This window comes from Carettochelys insculpta, chromosome 1, assembly GCF_033958435.1.
Source record: "Carettochelys insculpta isolate YL-2023 chromosome 1, ASM3395843v1, whole genome shotgun sequence".
In the NCBI taxonomy this organism is placed as follows: domain Eukaryota; kingdom Metazoa; phylum Chordata; order Testudines; family Carettochelyidae; genus Carettochelys; species Carettochelys insculpta.
Window position 1 is genome coordinate 222,068,206 of NC_134137.1, and position 16,610 is coordinate 222,084,815.

General features: G+C 44.2%; 1 protein-coding gene across 1 annotated transcript; it reads left to right on the forward strand.

Moving 5' to 3' along the window:
• The first annotated feature begins 5,948 nt into the window (after positions 1-5,948).
• On the forward strand, positions 5,949-13,587 carry TIGIT (T cell immunoreceptor with Ig and ITIM domains). Its single transcript, XM_074983560.1, has 4 exons — positions 5,949-6,012; positions 8,954-9,277; positions 12,080-12,189; positions 13,354-13,587. The coding sequence occupies exons 1-4, from the start codon at positions 5,949-5,951 to the stop codon at positions 13,585-13,587; spliced, it is 732 nt and encodes a 243-aa protein (XP_074839661.1).
• Positions 13,588-16,610: the final 3,023 nt, after the last annotated feature.

Sequence of the window (16,610 nt, forward strand, 5' to 3'; positions counted from 1 at the left end):
AACAGAACTCATCGCTTTCACCAGCAATGTTTTGCCTCTGGGCCACGAGGCATAATGCTGCATACTATGTGGATGCTCTGGGGGTGGGGGTGTTTCTCTTGACAGACAGGGCATCCAGAATACTAGGCGGCCCTGTCTGCTATGCTTCCGGGTGCCTGTTTTGTTGAGAGAGCATCCAAGCAGTCCAGCTGCTCTGTTGACAGAGCAGAGTGCTCTTCCGATTGGCTTTTGTGTGCGGCCTTGCTCTGTTGACAAGTTTTTTGGGAAATCTCTTCCGACGGTGACTTTTGCTGACAGTGAGTTGTAGTGTAACTGTAGCCAATGTGACTGGCAGAATGTCACACATCGATCCAGTGGCAGAATAACAAATAAAATCACTACTCAGTGACTTGCTCTTTTTCCTTTTAAGTCACACCTCTGAATCACACCCACAAAAAAGAGACACATTTTTTGGCTTTAAAACAAATAAGTTAAATCATTTCCACTGAACCTTAAAGCCCTTATCAGTGTTGGTTGATGTGAGGGTGAGTGTTTTACTACAGTAAACTCTGTCATATCTGGCATTCTATCATCTGCAAACTCTCAAGTAACTGGCATTTTAACCATAAATAAATTTTAGTTATGTTTTTCTATAAGTACAGTATAGTGAAAGTAAATACAAATAAATACAGTTTAAGTTTACAATGTACAGTACTACTGTTGTCAGTAAATAAAGTGCCTTGCATGCATTTTTATTTTTCTTAGTATCTAATCTTGTTTTTCTGTAGTGTTGCACATTGGTAGGTCTGCCTCTCTGTTATCCAAAGTATTTGAATATCTGGAAACCTCCCGGTCCTGGAGCTGCACATATGAGTTTACTGTACCGGTAGCAGGCAAGACTTCAGACATGGGATATGTTCTTGTTCAATTTTTTCAAACCCTGCAGTTTGCCACAACATAAAAGGAAGTTTTGGAAGTCCCTGACCAGTTTGTACTGTCTTTGAATGTCAGGGTTGAAATATAGAATATGAGCTGTGCTTATGTAATCCCCCACACTGACTGGGTGTGGTTTACTGTCGCATGCAATGGCGCCGAGACCATTTCCACAAAGAAAGGAGAAGTCTCCGCTACAGCAGGAGCTGAGAGCCAGCTGGCTTTCAGCTCAAACTGGAGAGGCGCCTGCACTAAGTGCAGGAGGGCCTAGTTTAGAGTCTGGCTGTGGGTGGCACACAGAAGTGGCTAGTTCTGAGCTTGGAGCAGCAGCAGCCATGCTGCTCAGCACTGAAGTGCATTGATGGAGTTTTGTTAGTGGCTGGAGTGACCATATAGCCCCTTTTGGCCAGGAGAGCCCTGGCCATCTCCACTTTTTTTTTTTTTTTTTTTTTTGCTAAACCGGACATTTGTCCCATTTGCTCTTATTAACTGATCATTAGTTGGCAAGAGGAACCTGGAAAAAGGCACAAGTTTGCCAAACACAAACAGTCAGATCCCTCGTGGGGCATGGAGCAGTGTGCAGATATGGGGGTGGGGTGTGGAGGGAGTGGCAATGCCAGCCCTGTACTGGGGGTAGGGCTAGGGACAGCAACTGAGCTGGTTGGCTCCATGCGCTGGCAGATGCCAGGGGGCTCAGTCTGGCCTCATGCACTGGGAAAGGGCGGGGGGAGGGGCTCTGTCTGGCTCCATATGCATGTGGGCTGTGGGTTGGTGGGGTGGGGTGGGACGGGACCTTGCGGGGCCAGTCCATGTATGGGAGTTAGGAGATTGCAGAGGGGCTTGTGGACCAGCCATTCAAGAGTGCACCAGGGGGATTGGGCCTGCCTCGTGTGTGTGTGGAAGGTTACCCTGGGAGGGCGATGGGGGTCTAGGACTAACCATGGGGTGTCCCATTTTCCCTTTGGAAAAATATCATCACACTCTGGCTGAGAACTGGAGAGGGACACTGCTGTTGCTTGCATCTTGCACAGCTCTGCAAGAAGCCCCAGAGTGGAATGGCAGGGTGTGTGCTGGGGCAGAGCACCATTTTATACTGTGCTTCAGGAAATAGGGCCTCATTTTCTCATGAAATCTGGTCCTTTTACACTGCTCTGGAAGCAAAAGAGATGAGATATTGGCTCAAAACATTCATGTTCAAATTCAGCACATTAACACGTGGGTTGAACAGGGACAGCAATTACCTGACCCATTATAAGGACTCTCTCGCATAGTTTGACCTACCACTGACTTTCCCACCCCTCACTGCTCTGCTCTTCTGATTTGCCAACCTTGATGACAAATCAGAAAAATTGTTAACCTTGATAACAATTTTTGGACCTCTGTGCTTTATATATTGAATCTGGCCTGGTAGGGCTGTAGATCTGAAGAAGTGGGTCTGTCCCACGAAAGCTCATCACTTAATAAATTATTTTGTTGGTCTTTAAAGTGCTACATGACTGCTTTTTTGTTTTGATGGAATACACAGTAACACAGCTCTCTCTCTGTTATTCGATATTGGCTGTATATCTTCCCAGCTGATAATTAACATGAGAGAGGCCATACTGGGTTGCACCACAGGTCCATCTAGCCCAGTATCCTGTCTTTTAACAGTGGCCAATGTCAGGTGCCACTGAGGGAGTGAACAGAATAGATAGTCACTGAGTGATCCCTCTCCTGTCATCCATCTCCAGCCTCTGACAACCAGAGATTAGGGACACCATTGCTACCCAGCCCAGCTAGTAACCACTGATGGACCTAACTACCGTGAATTCTAGTGTGAAGGAATCTTCAGCTTCCAGGACAGCAAGCGTGGTCAGTTCTTACACCCACCCTTCCTAAACCCAGCAAGGGGCCAAGGACAGGAGGGTGCAGGGCCAGTCCTGGTGTATTCCAGCTATTCTCAGGTAGTCCCTGGGGGCCTGTTACTAAACATGGTCTGCTGTTAGCCTGGAGCTGACCTGGAAATCAGGAAGATGTAACTGGCTCCTCTCTCTCTCCCCATCGCACAGAAAGTGACCCTAGGAGAGACAAGCCCTTAGTCTCTGCATACAAATTATCAGACTTACTGAATTGATATAGAAGACTTTGTGAGAAACCACCTCTCCCATTAATAGCCCATTTGCTAGTTTCTCCGTGTGGCTCCAATGGCTGTTGGAAAGCCAGGTGCTAGTGGAGGAGACTTCATGACTGGTAGTAAGGATGACCCACCAATAACCGGCACTCCAAGCCCTGCGCTGTCCTGTCCCTATTTTAAGTCGAGCTCCTGAGTGCCAAGTAATCCAGCCCAACCGCTCCACACTGGATGGCTGCAGCAGCAAGGGCATGAAGCATGGCATCATGAAGACAACACGTAAAGACACACATTTTAGGGCTCAGCAGACTGTGGTTGAAATATCTCTCGTGTCGGCAGCACCTGCTTGTGCCAGCCTCTGCAGCTTGAAGGACGTTCTGCTTTTACTGAATGACCAACACATACTCCGCAAGAACAGTTGTAGAGGGATGTGGTTACTGCATTAAATTTGAGATTATCTCTCCCATGTAAACTTCAATTTTCAGTTGCACACAACGTCCCCACCCATGCACATCAGCTTACCTTTGGGGCTAGAATTTCCCTCACGCAGTCTCAATTCAGACGTGAAGCTTTGCGTGAAGTTTTCATATGTCGTTTGGAAAATTCAAAAAGTGACTAATTGTGTGGAGAGGGGAGGGAGCTGGTGTGGGATTCAGGAAGATAGCCAAACATGTCATTATTAAATGAAGGGTTTTTTTGTCTTTCTGAAAAATAATTGTTTAACCAGAAATTTAACTAGAAGTCTCTGTCTGCAAGGACAGCTAGGCTGCCTGTCTGCTGAACTAAGGGAGGAGAGTTTTCCCTGTCAGCTGTTAGTTGAATTTGAGGTCTGCAAGCCAAAGTGTGAGATCTGACCAGCCCCTGTTTCTGGGGGCGGGATTGGTCATTATGTTTCCATACTGGACCTTTCCATCTAGTTGGGAGCAGAAGGTCCATCTGTGGAAGACCACAGCCCGCAACGTGCCTCTGATCTTTTGTGACCTACTTGTTATCCACTCCTGTTGCTGCCACCTCAAGAGTAAAACTGAGCTGTGCTCTCAAAGATACTAGCAAGAACCGCCTCAACTAAATGCCCCAGTCACGTAGTTTTAAATAAAAAGAAGCTTAATCGGCAACTGTCTAGAAATGGAGCAGGTGTGTGTGTTTGGGGAATGGTAACAGGACTAGATTATCTGCTTCTGCTGTGCTGCTGAGGAATAAGGTTGTAGCAATACATTGTGATGAATCAGATCCTACATCTCAGAGCATCACAGCTGCTGTGACGGACACCTGGCTCCCCTTGATGTAGACGTTACACCAACAAGATGATGTAAGTTACTTACAACTTCAGTTCGCTCAAATTTCGTAGTACACCTCTGACTTTTAGCCTGTTAAGCATCCTTTTATGAATGTGAAGCCAGAGAGGAGGAATTTCGCTCCCTCCCCCATTGTAGATTCTCATCTTCCTGTCTTTTCTGTTGGTGAATACAGCAAGTGGCAACATGAGAGACAAGTGGGAGAAAACCTGCAGTTAAAGCCTGTGGCCTGAGAGCTTTGTATTCTCTGTCTCTTTGAAACAGCACACAAATAGCTGGCAAAGACATGAGTTGATTACATGGCAAAAGTCATCTAGATAAGCTGCCTGCGTCACCCTATAATTCCATTACTCTGAACTGTGGTAGAGTGTGGTGGAATGCCATGGAGATTCAGTGAGCAGACTACAATTGAAACTCCTTAGCTATTCTGTTGGCATCTAGAGTTGGAATATTCCAGTGATAATCTTTAGGGAACGATGGTCTGTCAGCCTCATGGGCTCTTATTCCACCGACACTTCCTGCAGCTAAGAAAGGAGCTCTGCAGGTTCTTTTATTTCTTCACAAGTACCTGGCCATTCCCCCCAACGCATACTGTCAAGCTGGAGTTGTCTTCCTCAGGAGATTGCTACATTTGGAACTAAACTAGATCCAATGTAAAACAAACCAGGCACAGGTCAGCCACACAAAGCCAAAGGTGCTTTACCATTATTTTCAAAAGAGCCATGGCTGCTGCTGTTTTTTAAGCTGAGCCCTTTAAGGTGGAATGTTCGGTCTTTGCACAACCACAATCAAATACCACTAGGTAACTGTACTGATTGCAAGAATACTATTGTTTGTAGGTGCAAGGATAGGCTTATGGACTGCATGGCCTCATGCAGAGCAGGTGTCGGGTTGTGGTCTCAAAACACTGAACCTCAACTTCCCCTGATTTTTTTTTCAGGGGGACATTGGGTTGAGAGTTGCCTTGGCCTTCAGCTCAACTGCAGCAGGGAAGAGGAAGATACTGCATCATCCTGAGACTGTGGAAGAGCTTGGAGAAGGCCAGGGCAGTGACTTATTTAAGACCAGCCATTTGGTGATAGGAATAGTTGGAATGAAGCAACAGTAATGCTTATGATCTGTGTGAGCACTCAGTGCCTGAAAGAATTCACTGAGTCCTTAGGTGAAAACTTTGCTTGGTTGAAGGTGACTGGATAAGTTAAGATCCTGGTGACCTGGAACTTCATACTGATCCTTCAAAAGTAATTTCTGCACAAGGGGATGAGGAAGGCTGTTGCTCAAATCAGTTACCACAGGACTTACGTAAGCATCTAATCAGAGTTTGAAGTCAGGAAACTTAAATAAGGGCAACTTTGTTATTTAGTAAAGTGGTGTTTGAGTCACCTGCAGTTAAATGTCACTGCAGCCTGTTATTGCTGTAGAGAATTCTCTATATGTTGTCTTCTGTGAAACATGCTTTCCGTGGCTCCTGTGGTTTATTCTGCATCAAAAATGAGTTCACCCTTCCCACCCACCCCAAAGCTGTTTCCCTTACCCACCAGCTCAAGCTGTGATGTTTTCACAGTTGCAGTTCTGTAGCTCTGCACGTCTCCAGAGCAAGCAGCTACTTTTTTTCATGACTTTCTACTAGCATGGGGAATCTTCTCCTTCTTGGGCAGCTGCTGTGGCATATGGCTCCTCTCCTGCATGTTTCAGGTATAGTTCTACGACGTTGCTCGTTTATTATGAGTTCTTTTAAGATACTGCGGAAATCTGCCATTAATTTGCTATGTGACATTGGGCCGGTGAGTTTGAGCTCTCTGAGTGCTTCACTAGATGCTGGTGGCATCTGAAATTAAGTAGGGAAAAGAAGAGAGCCTTACCATTTTCTTGGGCCCTCTTTTATTCCATCAGCTGCTTTCTTTTTTAGTTTTCCTCCTAAGAGTCGCATTAAAACTGTACAGCCACTTCGTTAGCTCTGTCCCATACTTAATACTAACCATCATGAGCTAATGGAAAATGGATCTTCTCAAACTTAATATCTTTTTCTGATGGGATTACAAAGTTGGTTTGTTACATGCTATTGATATAATAGACTTCTGTAAGACTTTTAACTTGGAGCTGCATGACACTTGGGTTAAAAACTAGAATAATACAAAACCAGCAAAACAGTTTATTAGGTGAGCTTTCACCAGAACAGACTCAATATTTAAGAAAGATGATGCCTGTCTGGATCTGGGCGATGTTTGCTAGTCTTTCAAGTGCTACTTGACTGCTTTTTGTTTTGATAGTGTATAGACTAGCACGGCTTCCTCTCTGTTACTTTTCAACATGCAAGGCACTACATTTAGCCGTTTTGGAATGCAGATCCATCAACTACACGAAAAAACTCGCCCAGATCCAGACAGGCATCATCTTTCTTAACTATTGAGTCTGTTGTTGTCTGGCTATGGTCTGAAGAAGGGGGTCTGTCCCACGAAAGCTCACCTAATAAACTATTTTGCTAGTCTTTAAAATGCTACTTGACTGCTTTTTGTTTTGATACAAAACCAGTGTGTCATATACTAAATGAACTTTAAAATGTGTGACTGAGAGACTTTAACATGTAATTTTCAAACGTGTGTTGTGGTTTTTCTGTTTATTCCTGCACATGTAGGTTCTTGACTTTCTACTATTGAACATTTTATCAAAAATCTGCAGAAAACATAAAATCATCACTGATAACACTTGCAGATGACAGAGATTGGGGGAATAGTATGTAATCAAGAATGCAAGCCATTGATACAAAGCAGTCTAGATTGTTTGGTAAATTGGATGCAAGCCAACAATGTGTGTTTCAATACAGCCAAAGTCAAACATTTTGGAACAAAGAGCATAGGCCATGTTTAAATGTTCTATTGTTATTACCTTTCATCCAAAGGTCTCAGAACTCAATGGCATTTGTCTTGCAAATCCTCTCCTTCTCTGTCCGAGGGTTGCCAAAAGTGCACATTTGAGTTCATTGATACAATTCATATACTCAGGTCAATTCTGGACACTTTTGTTGGTTTTAAAAAAAGCAGACCTGTTGAAATTTTGGCATTTCCAAAACAAGATATCATTCTTAAACATGAAGGCAAATTTTTTTCACTTGGCATTTCTCTCAGTTTTGGCTTTAACTGTTTTTAAAAATTAAACCCCTCAAAACCAAAACAAAACACAACAGTTTTGAAAAATGCTTTGCTTGGGGTTAACCCAAAAGAATGTTTGTTTTTCAGACCTGCCCCTTAAATGAGGATTCATTAGTTGTACAGTACTAGTGTCCATGCACTTCGCACATTCATGATTTAAACCTTTCAGTAACTCAGTTAGGGCTGGTATTGTCCTTGGTTTACATACAGGGTAACTGAGGCACGTGGTGGCTAGGAGACTTACCTGGAGCCACAAAGGGAGTCAGTAGCAGAGTTAGGAACAGACTCGAGCCATTACTCAGTTCTTTTGCTCTGATAGCAATACCTGCACCAATCTAAATGAAGACAAAAAAGCAGTGCAGTAGCACTTCAAAGACTAACAAAATAATTCATTAGGTGATGAGCTTTTGTGGGACAGACCCACTTCTTCAGACTATAGCCAGACCAGAACAGACTCTGAAGAAGTGGGTCTGTCCCACGAAAGTTCATCACCTAATAAATTATTTCGTTAATCTTTAAAGTGCTACTGGACTGCTTTTTTGTTTTGATAGTATATAGACTAGCACAGCTATCTGTCTGTTACCAATGTAAATGAGTGAGTGACTGAACAACTCAGTCTTTGAATCTGTTTTCAGTTAAGTGCTGGGAGATTCTGAGAACAGGAAGGGATATTGGACCATGGAGAGGGGAGAGTTGGTACTGAGATCATAAAGTAGTGGTATGAATCAGCTACTCAAAAAAAAAAAAAAATCAAATTTACACATGCACTCGAGACTGTCACCCCATAAAAATGTGTGAGTTGCTCTGGCTGGTCAAACTATGGGTCATCTAAGTCATAATCATTTTCAGCAGCAGGATTCTCTTTGTAGTGCTTCAAAAGTGAAAGGAAATAGCACATTGCTGTCCCACCCCACCAAAAAAACCAGCCAAGCAAGTAAATAAACAAAAGCCCAGGTCCCCAAAAAAGTGTGGTTGGTATTTCTAATCATATTCTGAAATCTTATCAATAATATATGAAATCTGGCTTTTTCCAAATTCCAGTCCAAAGAAGGCTGGATAATTTAGTTAGTTTTGTATAAGTACTTTTTGAGCGCTAATCTGAAGCTTTTCGGGTGTTTGTATATGGCAATTGTCTATAGCCATATTAAGCACATTTCTGCCTTCCCTGACCTGGAGAGAGTCCTTCCTCTTTGCTGAGGCAATCTGGTCTTCTCTTACCATCCAGTCCTGGGCTACTGTACATTTCTCCACCAATAGATCTAAGCCTGGCTCCTGTAGGATTATGTTCCTTTGAAGTAAGAAAAGAATTCCCTTTTTTTCCCCAGAGGTATTTCTCTCCTGCTTGGTTTTGATAGTTTTGCTTGATTCCCGTGATTGCAGTAAAGTGGGAATTAATCTAATCAAATCAAATTAACTTTCTCACATGCAGTGAGGGAGGCCTGCAGTGCATCACTCTTTTGACTGTGCTTTGCTTTGCTGTCTCACAGGGGCCATTAGCGAGAAAATTCTAACACCTGGGAATGTTTCTGCAGTTGAAAACAGCAACGTCACCCTGCAGTGTCATCTCTCTGTGACCAATGCCATTGTGTCACAGGTGAACTGGAACCAGTGTAACAGGGTCACCATTGCAGTTTACCTAAACAAAGAGAAAGCCACGGTCCAGCCTGCATTCACTGAGAAGGTCTCACTGGCAGCAGAGTATGGGATAACAATCCACTTCTTAAGAGTCAATGACACAGGGGATTACTGCTGTGAATTTCATACCTTCCCTTATGGGATCTACCAAGGGAGAATGTTCCTGGAAGTGACAGGTGAGCCAATAAAACTGCAGATGATCTACAATCCATATAGCTAAGTTAAATTTTCCAACACACATAGCTGAATTATGGTTTGTCCACATGGGAGTTATTTCAGAATAGCTGTTCTTGATTAACTCCATGTTAATCAGAGGTAATAAGTGGATTAAGTTAATCAGAGGTAATAAATGGATTTGGAAGCAGATTAAGCTACTTTGTAAGAAAATACTCTTATTCCAGAATAATAGTGTCCAGACATAAGATTAATCAGGCATAATGAATCTGCTTTCAATTCACAGAATTTCTTATTCTGGATTAACTTTTTTTTGTAGACAAGACTTTAGGACTGTATGAATAACATCTTTTGGTTTCAGTTTGCATGTTGTACTGCAAAAAAAAATGGGAAAATTAGTTCATTTCGGGTCCAATTAAATATTGTTTGACAGGAACAAAATGTTTAGGTAATGAGGTTTGTTAACACACAAAAATAAAATTGAAATAAATTTCAAAACAAAATTGCTTTGGGAAAAAAATGGTTTGTCTTGATATTTTTAAAATGAACTTGATTACAATTTTTGAGCATAACTTCCTGAAATGTTTCTGTTGACTGAAATCAACTTTTTTTTTTTTTTTTTTTGGTTTTAAAAAAAGGGTCTAGCTGAAAATTGTCACCCTTTCCTAAGTCGGAGCCTAGGCATTTTTGAAAAGTTAACCCCTTAAGCACCTTTGACAATTTTATTTTTCAACTGAAGAACTAGCACCTTCTTAAATACCCTCTTCCTTTTCCTAGAATAAATTCATTTTATGAGTGACATGGTCAGATTATTTTTAACAGTTATCTTTAGCCTCTGTTAGTAAATTATTATATTAAGGTTGAAAAGTTTTAAAATACAATTTACTTTTCATCACTTCTGTGGCTTGAGTACTGTTTGTCTTTTGCACTTCTCACTTGGACAATAAAGCTAGGTTGGTCAATGTCACTTTCTGTTTATGATCAAGTTCTCTGTCATTTCTCTTTCAACTCATCCAATGCTCTGCCAGATCCATTTACTTGAATTACAAAAGCAAGGACATGGGACTCCTTGTCCCCTGCCACTCCCAGGCATTGCCCCCAGCTGCTACCATTGGCTGTGATTCTGGGAAATGGGAGAGTGCGGTAGGAGGAAGCCTCCAGGCAAGCACTTTGCTGCACTGCCACTCCCCTCAGCCATGGGAGAGGAGGAGAGCATGCACAGTTGCTTCCTCCGCCAGCGAGCGCAGGCTGGATGAGGCTCTAGCTTGCTTGGATCTGGCCTGCGAGGCTCAGGGCTCCCCCACACACAGTAGATGCAAGAGGGGAAATCCCAAGCCTCTTGTGCTGGATCCAGGCCAAGGGCTGTATGTCCCCACACCTGCTTTAGAACATCCCAGATATTTACCTCACATCTGTAATGGCATTGAACAATTAACATCAGGTTCCCAGTGGCCGGTTGCTCTCCTGCTGGAAACAAAAGGTGCCAGGAAAAACATTCTGATGGCTTCAGAGGACTGCAGCAAATTACATTCTATTAGCTCATCTTTTATAACCAACTTCTACAAAACACCCACATCACAATGACCCATACTGGATTATCACCTTTCTAACTTTCAATAAACTTTTAATTTCAGAGGGGTACAGGCTGAAGGGTCCAACCACCGAGGTTTTCATTGTCTACATGGCTCTCCGTTCTCCTCCCATTCTGATTAGCGGTGACCATACCTAGTCTTGACCTTGCTTCTAGAAACCTGTTTCCAAATTAACCTTTACCTATGTGGTATTCTGTTTTATTAATTCAGTGTGGCCAAATGAACATCATCTTCTGAGGTACACACTTTCCTTAACTGCAGAGTAACCAAGGCCAGCGGGCTAAGCTCTTATTGAGAACAAGGGTTTCTTAAAGCTAGAAGTCAGAATTACAAGGCAGTAACTGCCAGAGTCACTCTTCCTTACTTTTTAGCAGCTTGGTACCATGTGTGCCTCTTTTCCCAACCTGCTGTCCTGACCTGATCCTTTGGTGTACAGCTCTCGCCTGCCTTTCAAAAACAATTATAACTGGGTAGTAATAACCTAATGTTGAACAAATACCAGGCAACCCACCAAAGTGCGCTGTGAGAAAAGAATCGTTTTTGTGAGCGTTGGACAGGTTGCTTTTGTGCTGCACTGAAGGTTGGCACTATAGTCCAGGTTTATTGCAGGTAGTTCAACTACAGGCTGATTCCCTAGTGGAATGAGTGCTTCTCCCAGGAGACACTGAGCACGTTCTGTGTAGGGCAGTGCCCTCCACTGGCGTGTTTGTGCACCTGCACTAGTGAACGCTGTGGGCATAAGGGAGACGAGCTGGTACAGTTGGCAGCAGAGAGCGCTGCGCTGCTCACACAGAAACAGAAACTGACAGGCAGCTGGATTCAGTGTCCTGAGCTTGACACATCACACCTTTTTGAGTTACCTTATGGTCTACGTGGTGCATTTACAGTCACCAGGATGTAGCACCAGCTTTGTTTTAAGATGAAAACAGTTGGAGGAGGTAGAATGCCTTCCCACAAGGGCCAGGACAGGGGTGCTTCTTGGTCAAGCTTGACTATGGGGGGGGGGCCTGATTCTGATTTCATTAACATGACCATAAAGGAAGAGTATCGCCTGAAGTCAGTGTTCGTACCCCAGTGTAAAATGAGTGTGCGATTAGCATCAGGTCTGAAGAGCGCAGCTTTAGCCTGGCACCCCTCCCCCGCATGCCTTTAGTGACTGTATCCAAGGATGATTTTAATGCCAAATTCACATTTCTCTTCACTTAATTTCAGAAACATCAGAGGAGAAGAATGTCTGGAAGAACTTTCTCTATATAATCATTGGCCTGGTATTAGGAGTTTTCCTCCTAGTGTGTTTCACAGTCTGGATCTGCAGGCGCAAGGTAACCAGACTTTAGACCCAATAAGGTCACCAGATCCTCTGCAATCCATTCCATTGGTTTTTTTCTCAACTATCGAATATTTAATTGCTTTGATTGGATTAACCATAAAGATGAAGAGTAACTTTGATGGGAAACACGGCATCTAAGTGGGCAGCTCTCTGCATGCTCCCTGATTCCACCATGTTGATCTTAAACTGGGTCTGCTGCCCACTGCCTCAGGAACTCTCTCTGATTTAGCTGAACGTTGAGCATCTGTTGAAAACTCCCGACAGCATGGCCCACAAGTCATCTCAGACTCTGAGCCCTAGTAACTTAGCACTCAGCTCAGTGAGGGCATTGCTATGGGCCCTAATTTCCCACAGGTGAATGTGAGAGCTCTGCTGACCACTGCAATACACCTGAACTGAATGTGAGGAACTGCTTGTATCACCCGTCATCTCCTGACTGACCGAGGAGGAATATTTTGGGTCCTCTTCTTTCTGCATAGCTGAAGATGAAGACCTCTTTTAGATGAGTAGGAGGAAGGATTTTGAAGCCAGTAGGGGTTGTAGCTTTGGTTCCACTTTCTTTCCAGTTGCTTGCTGAGACTACATTTGAGGCTCCTTTGAAGTGTGAAAGTATGTCTTAGTAATCACCCCTCCTTCATTTCACTACCTATGGTATAACCACCTCACAAACTCCTGCTCCCTGCCCTTCCCACTGGCTAATATCACGGCCCTCAGCCAACTGGGAGGGTATGTCTATGAGGGCCCCAATCGCTCAGATATCAAATGTGCAGGCAGATCACATGGGCCCATCCCTGCTACACTGGACAAAGTTTGCAAGCCTTTCATTCCACAGTGGCTGAGGGCTGGATTCACGGAGGATCCTCCTCAATACTAGCTGAGGGCAAGGTGGTTTCTCATAGGGCCTCCACCATGCCCACCAGCGAAGGGCACATCTCAGGCTTCCTTCATTCACAACCCTTCCATAATCCTCCCTCCCTTGGGAAAGAGGTTGGAAAGACGGTGGAAGTCTGTTTAAATGTAAAGAAGAATCTGATCTCGACCTGTGGGCAGGAAATCCGCCTAGATTCTAGGGAAGCTGGGATCTGAACAGTTGCCTTTTGGGCTGTTTCTGGTTTAAAATCATTGGAATTAAAATAAATTTTCTGGCTTTTTGTAGAAACAAACTCAGAAAATCCAGGTGCCACCCCATGTCCTGGAGAAGGTGTCCTCCAGGAGCCCTGGGAAGGAATGCAGCTCGCCAAACCCCACCACATGCTACTCAGCGAGGGCCAACATGGCATCCACCAGCAACGTGGGAGATCAGGAGGAGTGTGATGATGGTCACAACTATTTCAACATCTTGCAAGATAAAGGCCACAGAAGCAGAAGTACTGTGGTACAAGTAGGTTAGCTGTGTGGGGAGGAGGGCATTTTATCTTTGAGCAAGCATAGCATTGCTGGTTCAGTTCTTTTGTCAAAAACTTTCTTACTTCCTCCTGTCAAGTCTAGTAAAGTGGTCTGGAAGTTGGCTGGGTAAGAGGAAAGGGATATGTGTGATGGTGGTGCTTGCGAAAGTGAGACGTTCAGAGCGCTCTCTGAGACAGGCTTGGAGTTTGCCCTGGACAAATCAGGAGATTGGGAATGGCCTTTTCCTTCAAGAGATTTGTTAAAAAAAATTCATCCTTGCTGTAATACTGAGACATTGTTGCAAACTAAAGGGCTGCTTGGGGGCCTCAGACCAGTTTCCTAGGGGTAACAGTGACCATGTCACAATTGTGGGAAGAAAACTGGTTCAGAAGAGAAGCCAGGTAATGACTGAGCCTTGCATATTGACTTTTCCTCTCATCTCTGGAGATGGTTTTTTTGAGCAGGGCTGAGGAACACTAATTGTGGCGGGGGGGGGGGGGGGGGGGCATAAATGTGGGAATGGTGCCAACCCAGAGGCTGCTGCCTGGACAATATCTGATTTGAGGGATAAATAGGACTTTACTCTCCAGAGCTGTGTCTACACGTGCACGCTACTTCGAAGTAGTGGCACTAACTTCGAAATAGCGCCCGTCGCGGCTACACGCGTCGGGCGCTATTTCGAAGTTAACTTCGATGTTAGGCGGCGAGACGTCGAAGTCGCTAACCTCATGAGGGGATCGGAATAGCGCCCTACTTCGACGTTCAACGTCGAAGTAGGGACCATGTAGACGATCCGTGTCCCGCAACGTCGAAATTGCCGGGTCCTCCATGGCGGCCATCAGCTGGGAGGGGGGGGGGGGGGGGGGTGTTGAGAGATGCTCTCTCTCCAGCCCCTGCGGGGCTCTATGGTCACCGTGGGCAGCAGCCCTTAGCCCAGGGCTTCTGGCTGCTGCTGCGGCAGCTGGGGATCCATGCTGCAGGCACAGGGTCTGCAACCAGTTGTCGGCTCTGTGGATCTTGTGTTGTTTAGTGCAACTGTGTCTGGGAGGGGCCCTTTAAGGGAGCGGCTTGCTGTTGAGTCTGCCCTGTGACCCTGTCTGCAGCTGTGCCTGGCACCCTTATTTTGATGTGTGCTACTTTGGCGTGTAGACGTTCCCTCGCTGCGCCTATTTCGATGTTGGGCTGAGCAACGTCGAAGTTGAACATCGACGTTGCCGGCCCTGGAGGACGTGTAGACGTTATTCATCGAAATAGACTATTTCGATGTTGGCTGCACGTGTAGACGTAGCCCAGAGCTGACAGTGCAGGAACAGAATTAAGGTATGAAAATGGCTGTGGGACAGCTAGTGGCCACTCATGGTGTGTGGTGCCTACTAGGTAATGGAAGCAGGCTTATGATCCCACAAGGCTCTGGTGGTTCATGACATGCCTCGGTGTTGCCGTCCTCATGCTGAGAAGCTCTGGGATACGTCCATGGATTGCCAATATGCCCTCATGATACAGAGTTGGGGAGTTTACCTTGTTTTAGGAAAAGTGCCTCCTGGCTGTAGAATCAGAAGATAATTCTAGATACCCATTAACATGTTCTCACAACCGCTGGTATGGAAATGATTGTATACTGTGTGTCTATAAGTGGGGACAAGCCCTTGTCTTCTAGCAAAGTGTTGCTTTGTTAGGCCTATGAGGACAATAGTCAATGCTCCAGTGGGGGGAATCCATTTCCAGGCTTATGACGAATGGAAGATATCTTATTTTGAACTTTTAATGTTTTGGGCCAAAAGCCCAGAGGAGAGATGGGTGTACGTGTGTGTTTCCTAACTCTCACAGAGAACTCCTAAATTAGGAAACCTTGTTTATGTATCTGGATTCAATCCAAGCGCAGATCTGGTTGCCCTGAATGAAGCCTCCACATTTGTAAAGTGTGCTCTGCTCCTGAAACTGTGGTTCTGTTGTGTCACTGGGAAGTTTGTTCTTAATTTCAGTGGGACCAGGAGTTGGCCAAAGTGCAAGAAAAATCAAAATGAGCAATTGAGTTTGGAGAGGGAGGTGGGTGGGTTAGGATAGGGATGACATCTGCCTTTTCAATGCCTTGTTTGCCTTCCAGGGGCATCTCCTGCAAATCTTGTGCGCTGGCTTAAAATAATGAAACCTCTAGCTGCCATTGCTGCTTTTTTTCAGTGGCATCTTAGGTCCAAGCTTGACTTAGGTCACCAGCGAGTTTGGTGACCTTTGCCTTACACTACGAGTTGGTTTATGCCAATCACTGAACCAAAATGTTGCAGCTCAGGACTGAAATACAGAAGCTGAATTATATGTGGGGGAGTGTATAGTAGCAAAGATATTGCAGGTTAAGAAAGAGCTGCACTAGTTGGTCTATAAGGGGTTCCAAGTTAGAACTGGCAATAGGACTGCAGATGAGGATGAAGGAGCATTGGCAGAAATGTGAGAAACCAAGGGAGGCTCCAGGGCAAGTTACTTAGTTTGCTGTTGTGATTGATGTTAAAGTATCATTTGATCTAAAAGTTTTAAGAAGCCTCTTTTTGCCATATTTTGTGATTTCTCTGGTGTATTACAGGGCCCCCTGGAGAAATTTAGCCCCAGAGTCAAATGTTGCAATGTAGTCATGCAGTGTGCCAATGTGGTTCTGTCCTATCGACTGCAGGGTACTGTTCTAACTTGTATATTTTAGGACGAAAATAAATCCACAAAGACACCAGCCAAGCTTTTTACTTTTTTTAATTATTCCTTCATATTCAAACTTCACAAACAGTGTGAACTTGTACAATACCTCAGAAAGTGAAACTTACAAAAAAAGTGCTGGTAACATTAAAAAAAAACAAAAAACAAACAAACAAAAAACAAACATCATTCTTAGCAACATCAATTACTCTTCCACACAAAACAGAAACCTTGTAAAATTTATTTCCGTATTTTTAAGGCGTAATACTTCCGTATAAAGTATATGCAAGAGATAAAACTTCACAGTATTCCAAAATGTCACAATAATAATAATAATATAGTATAATG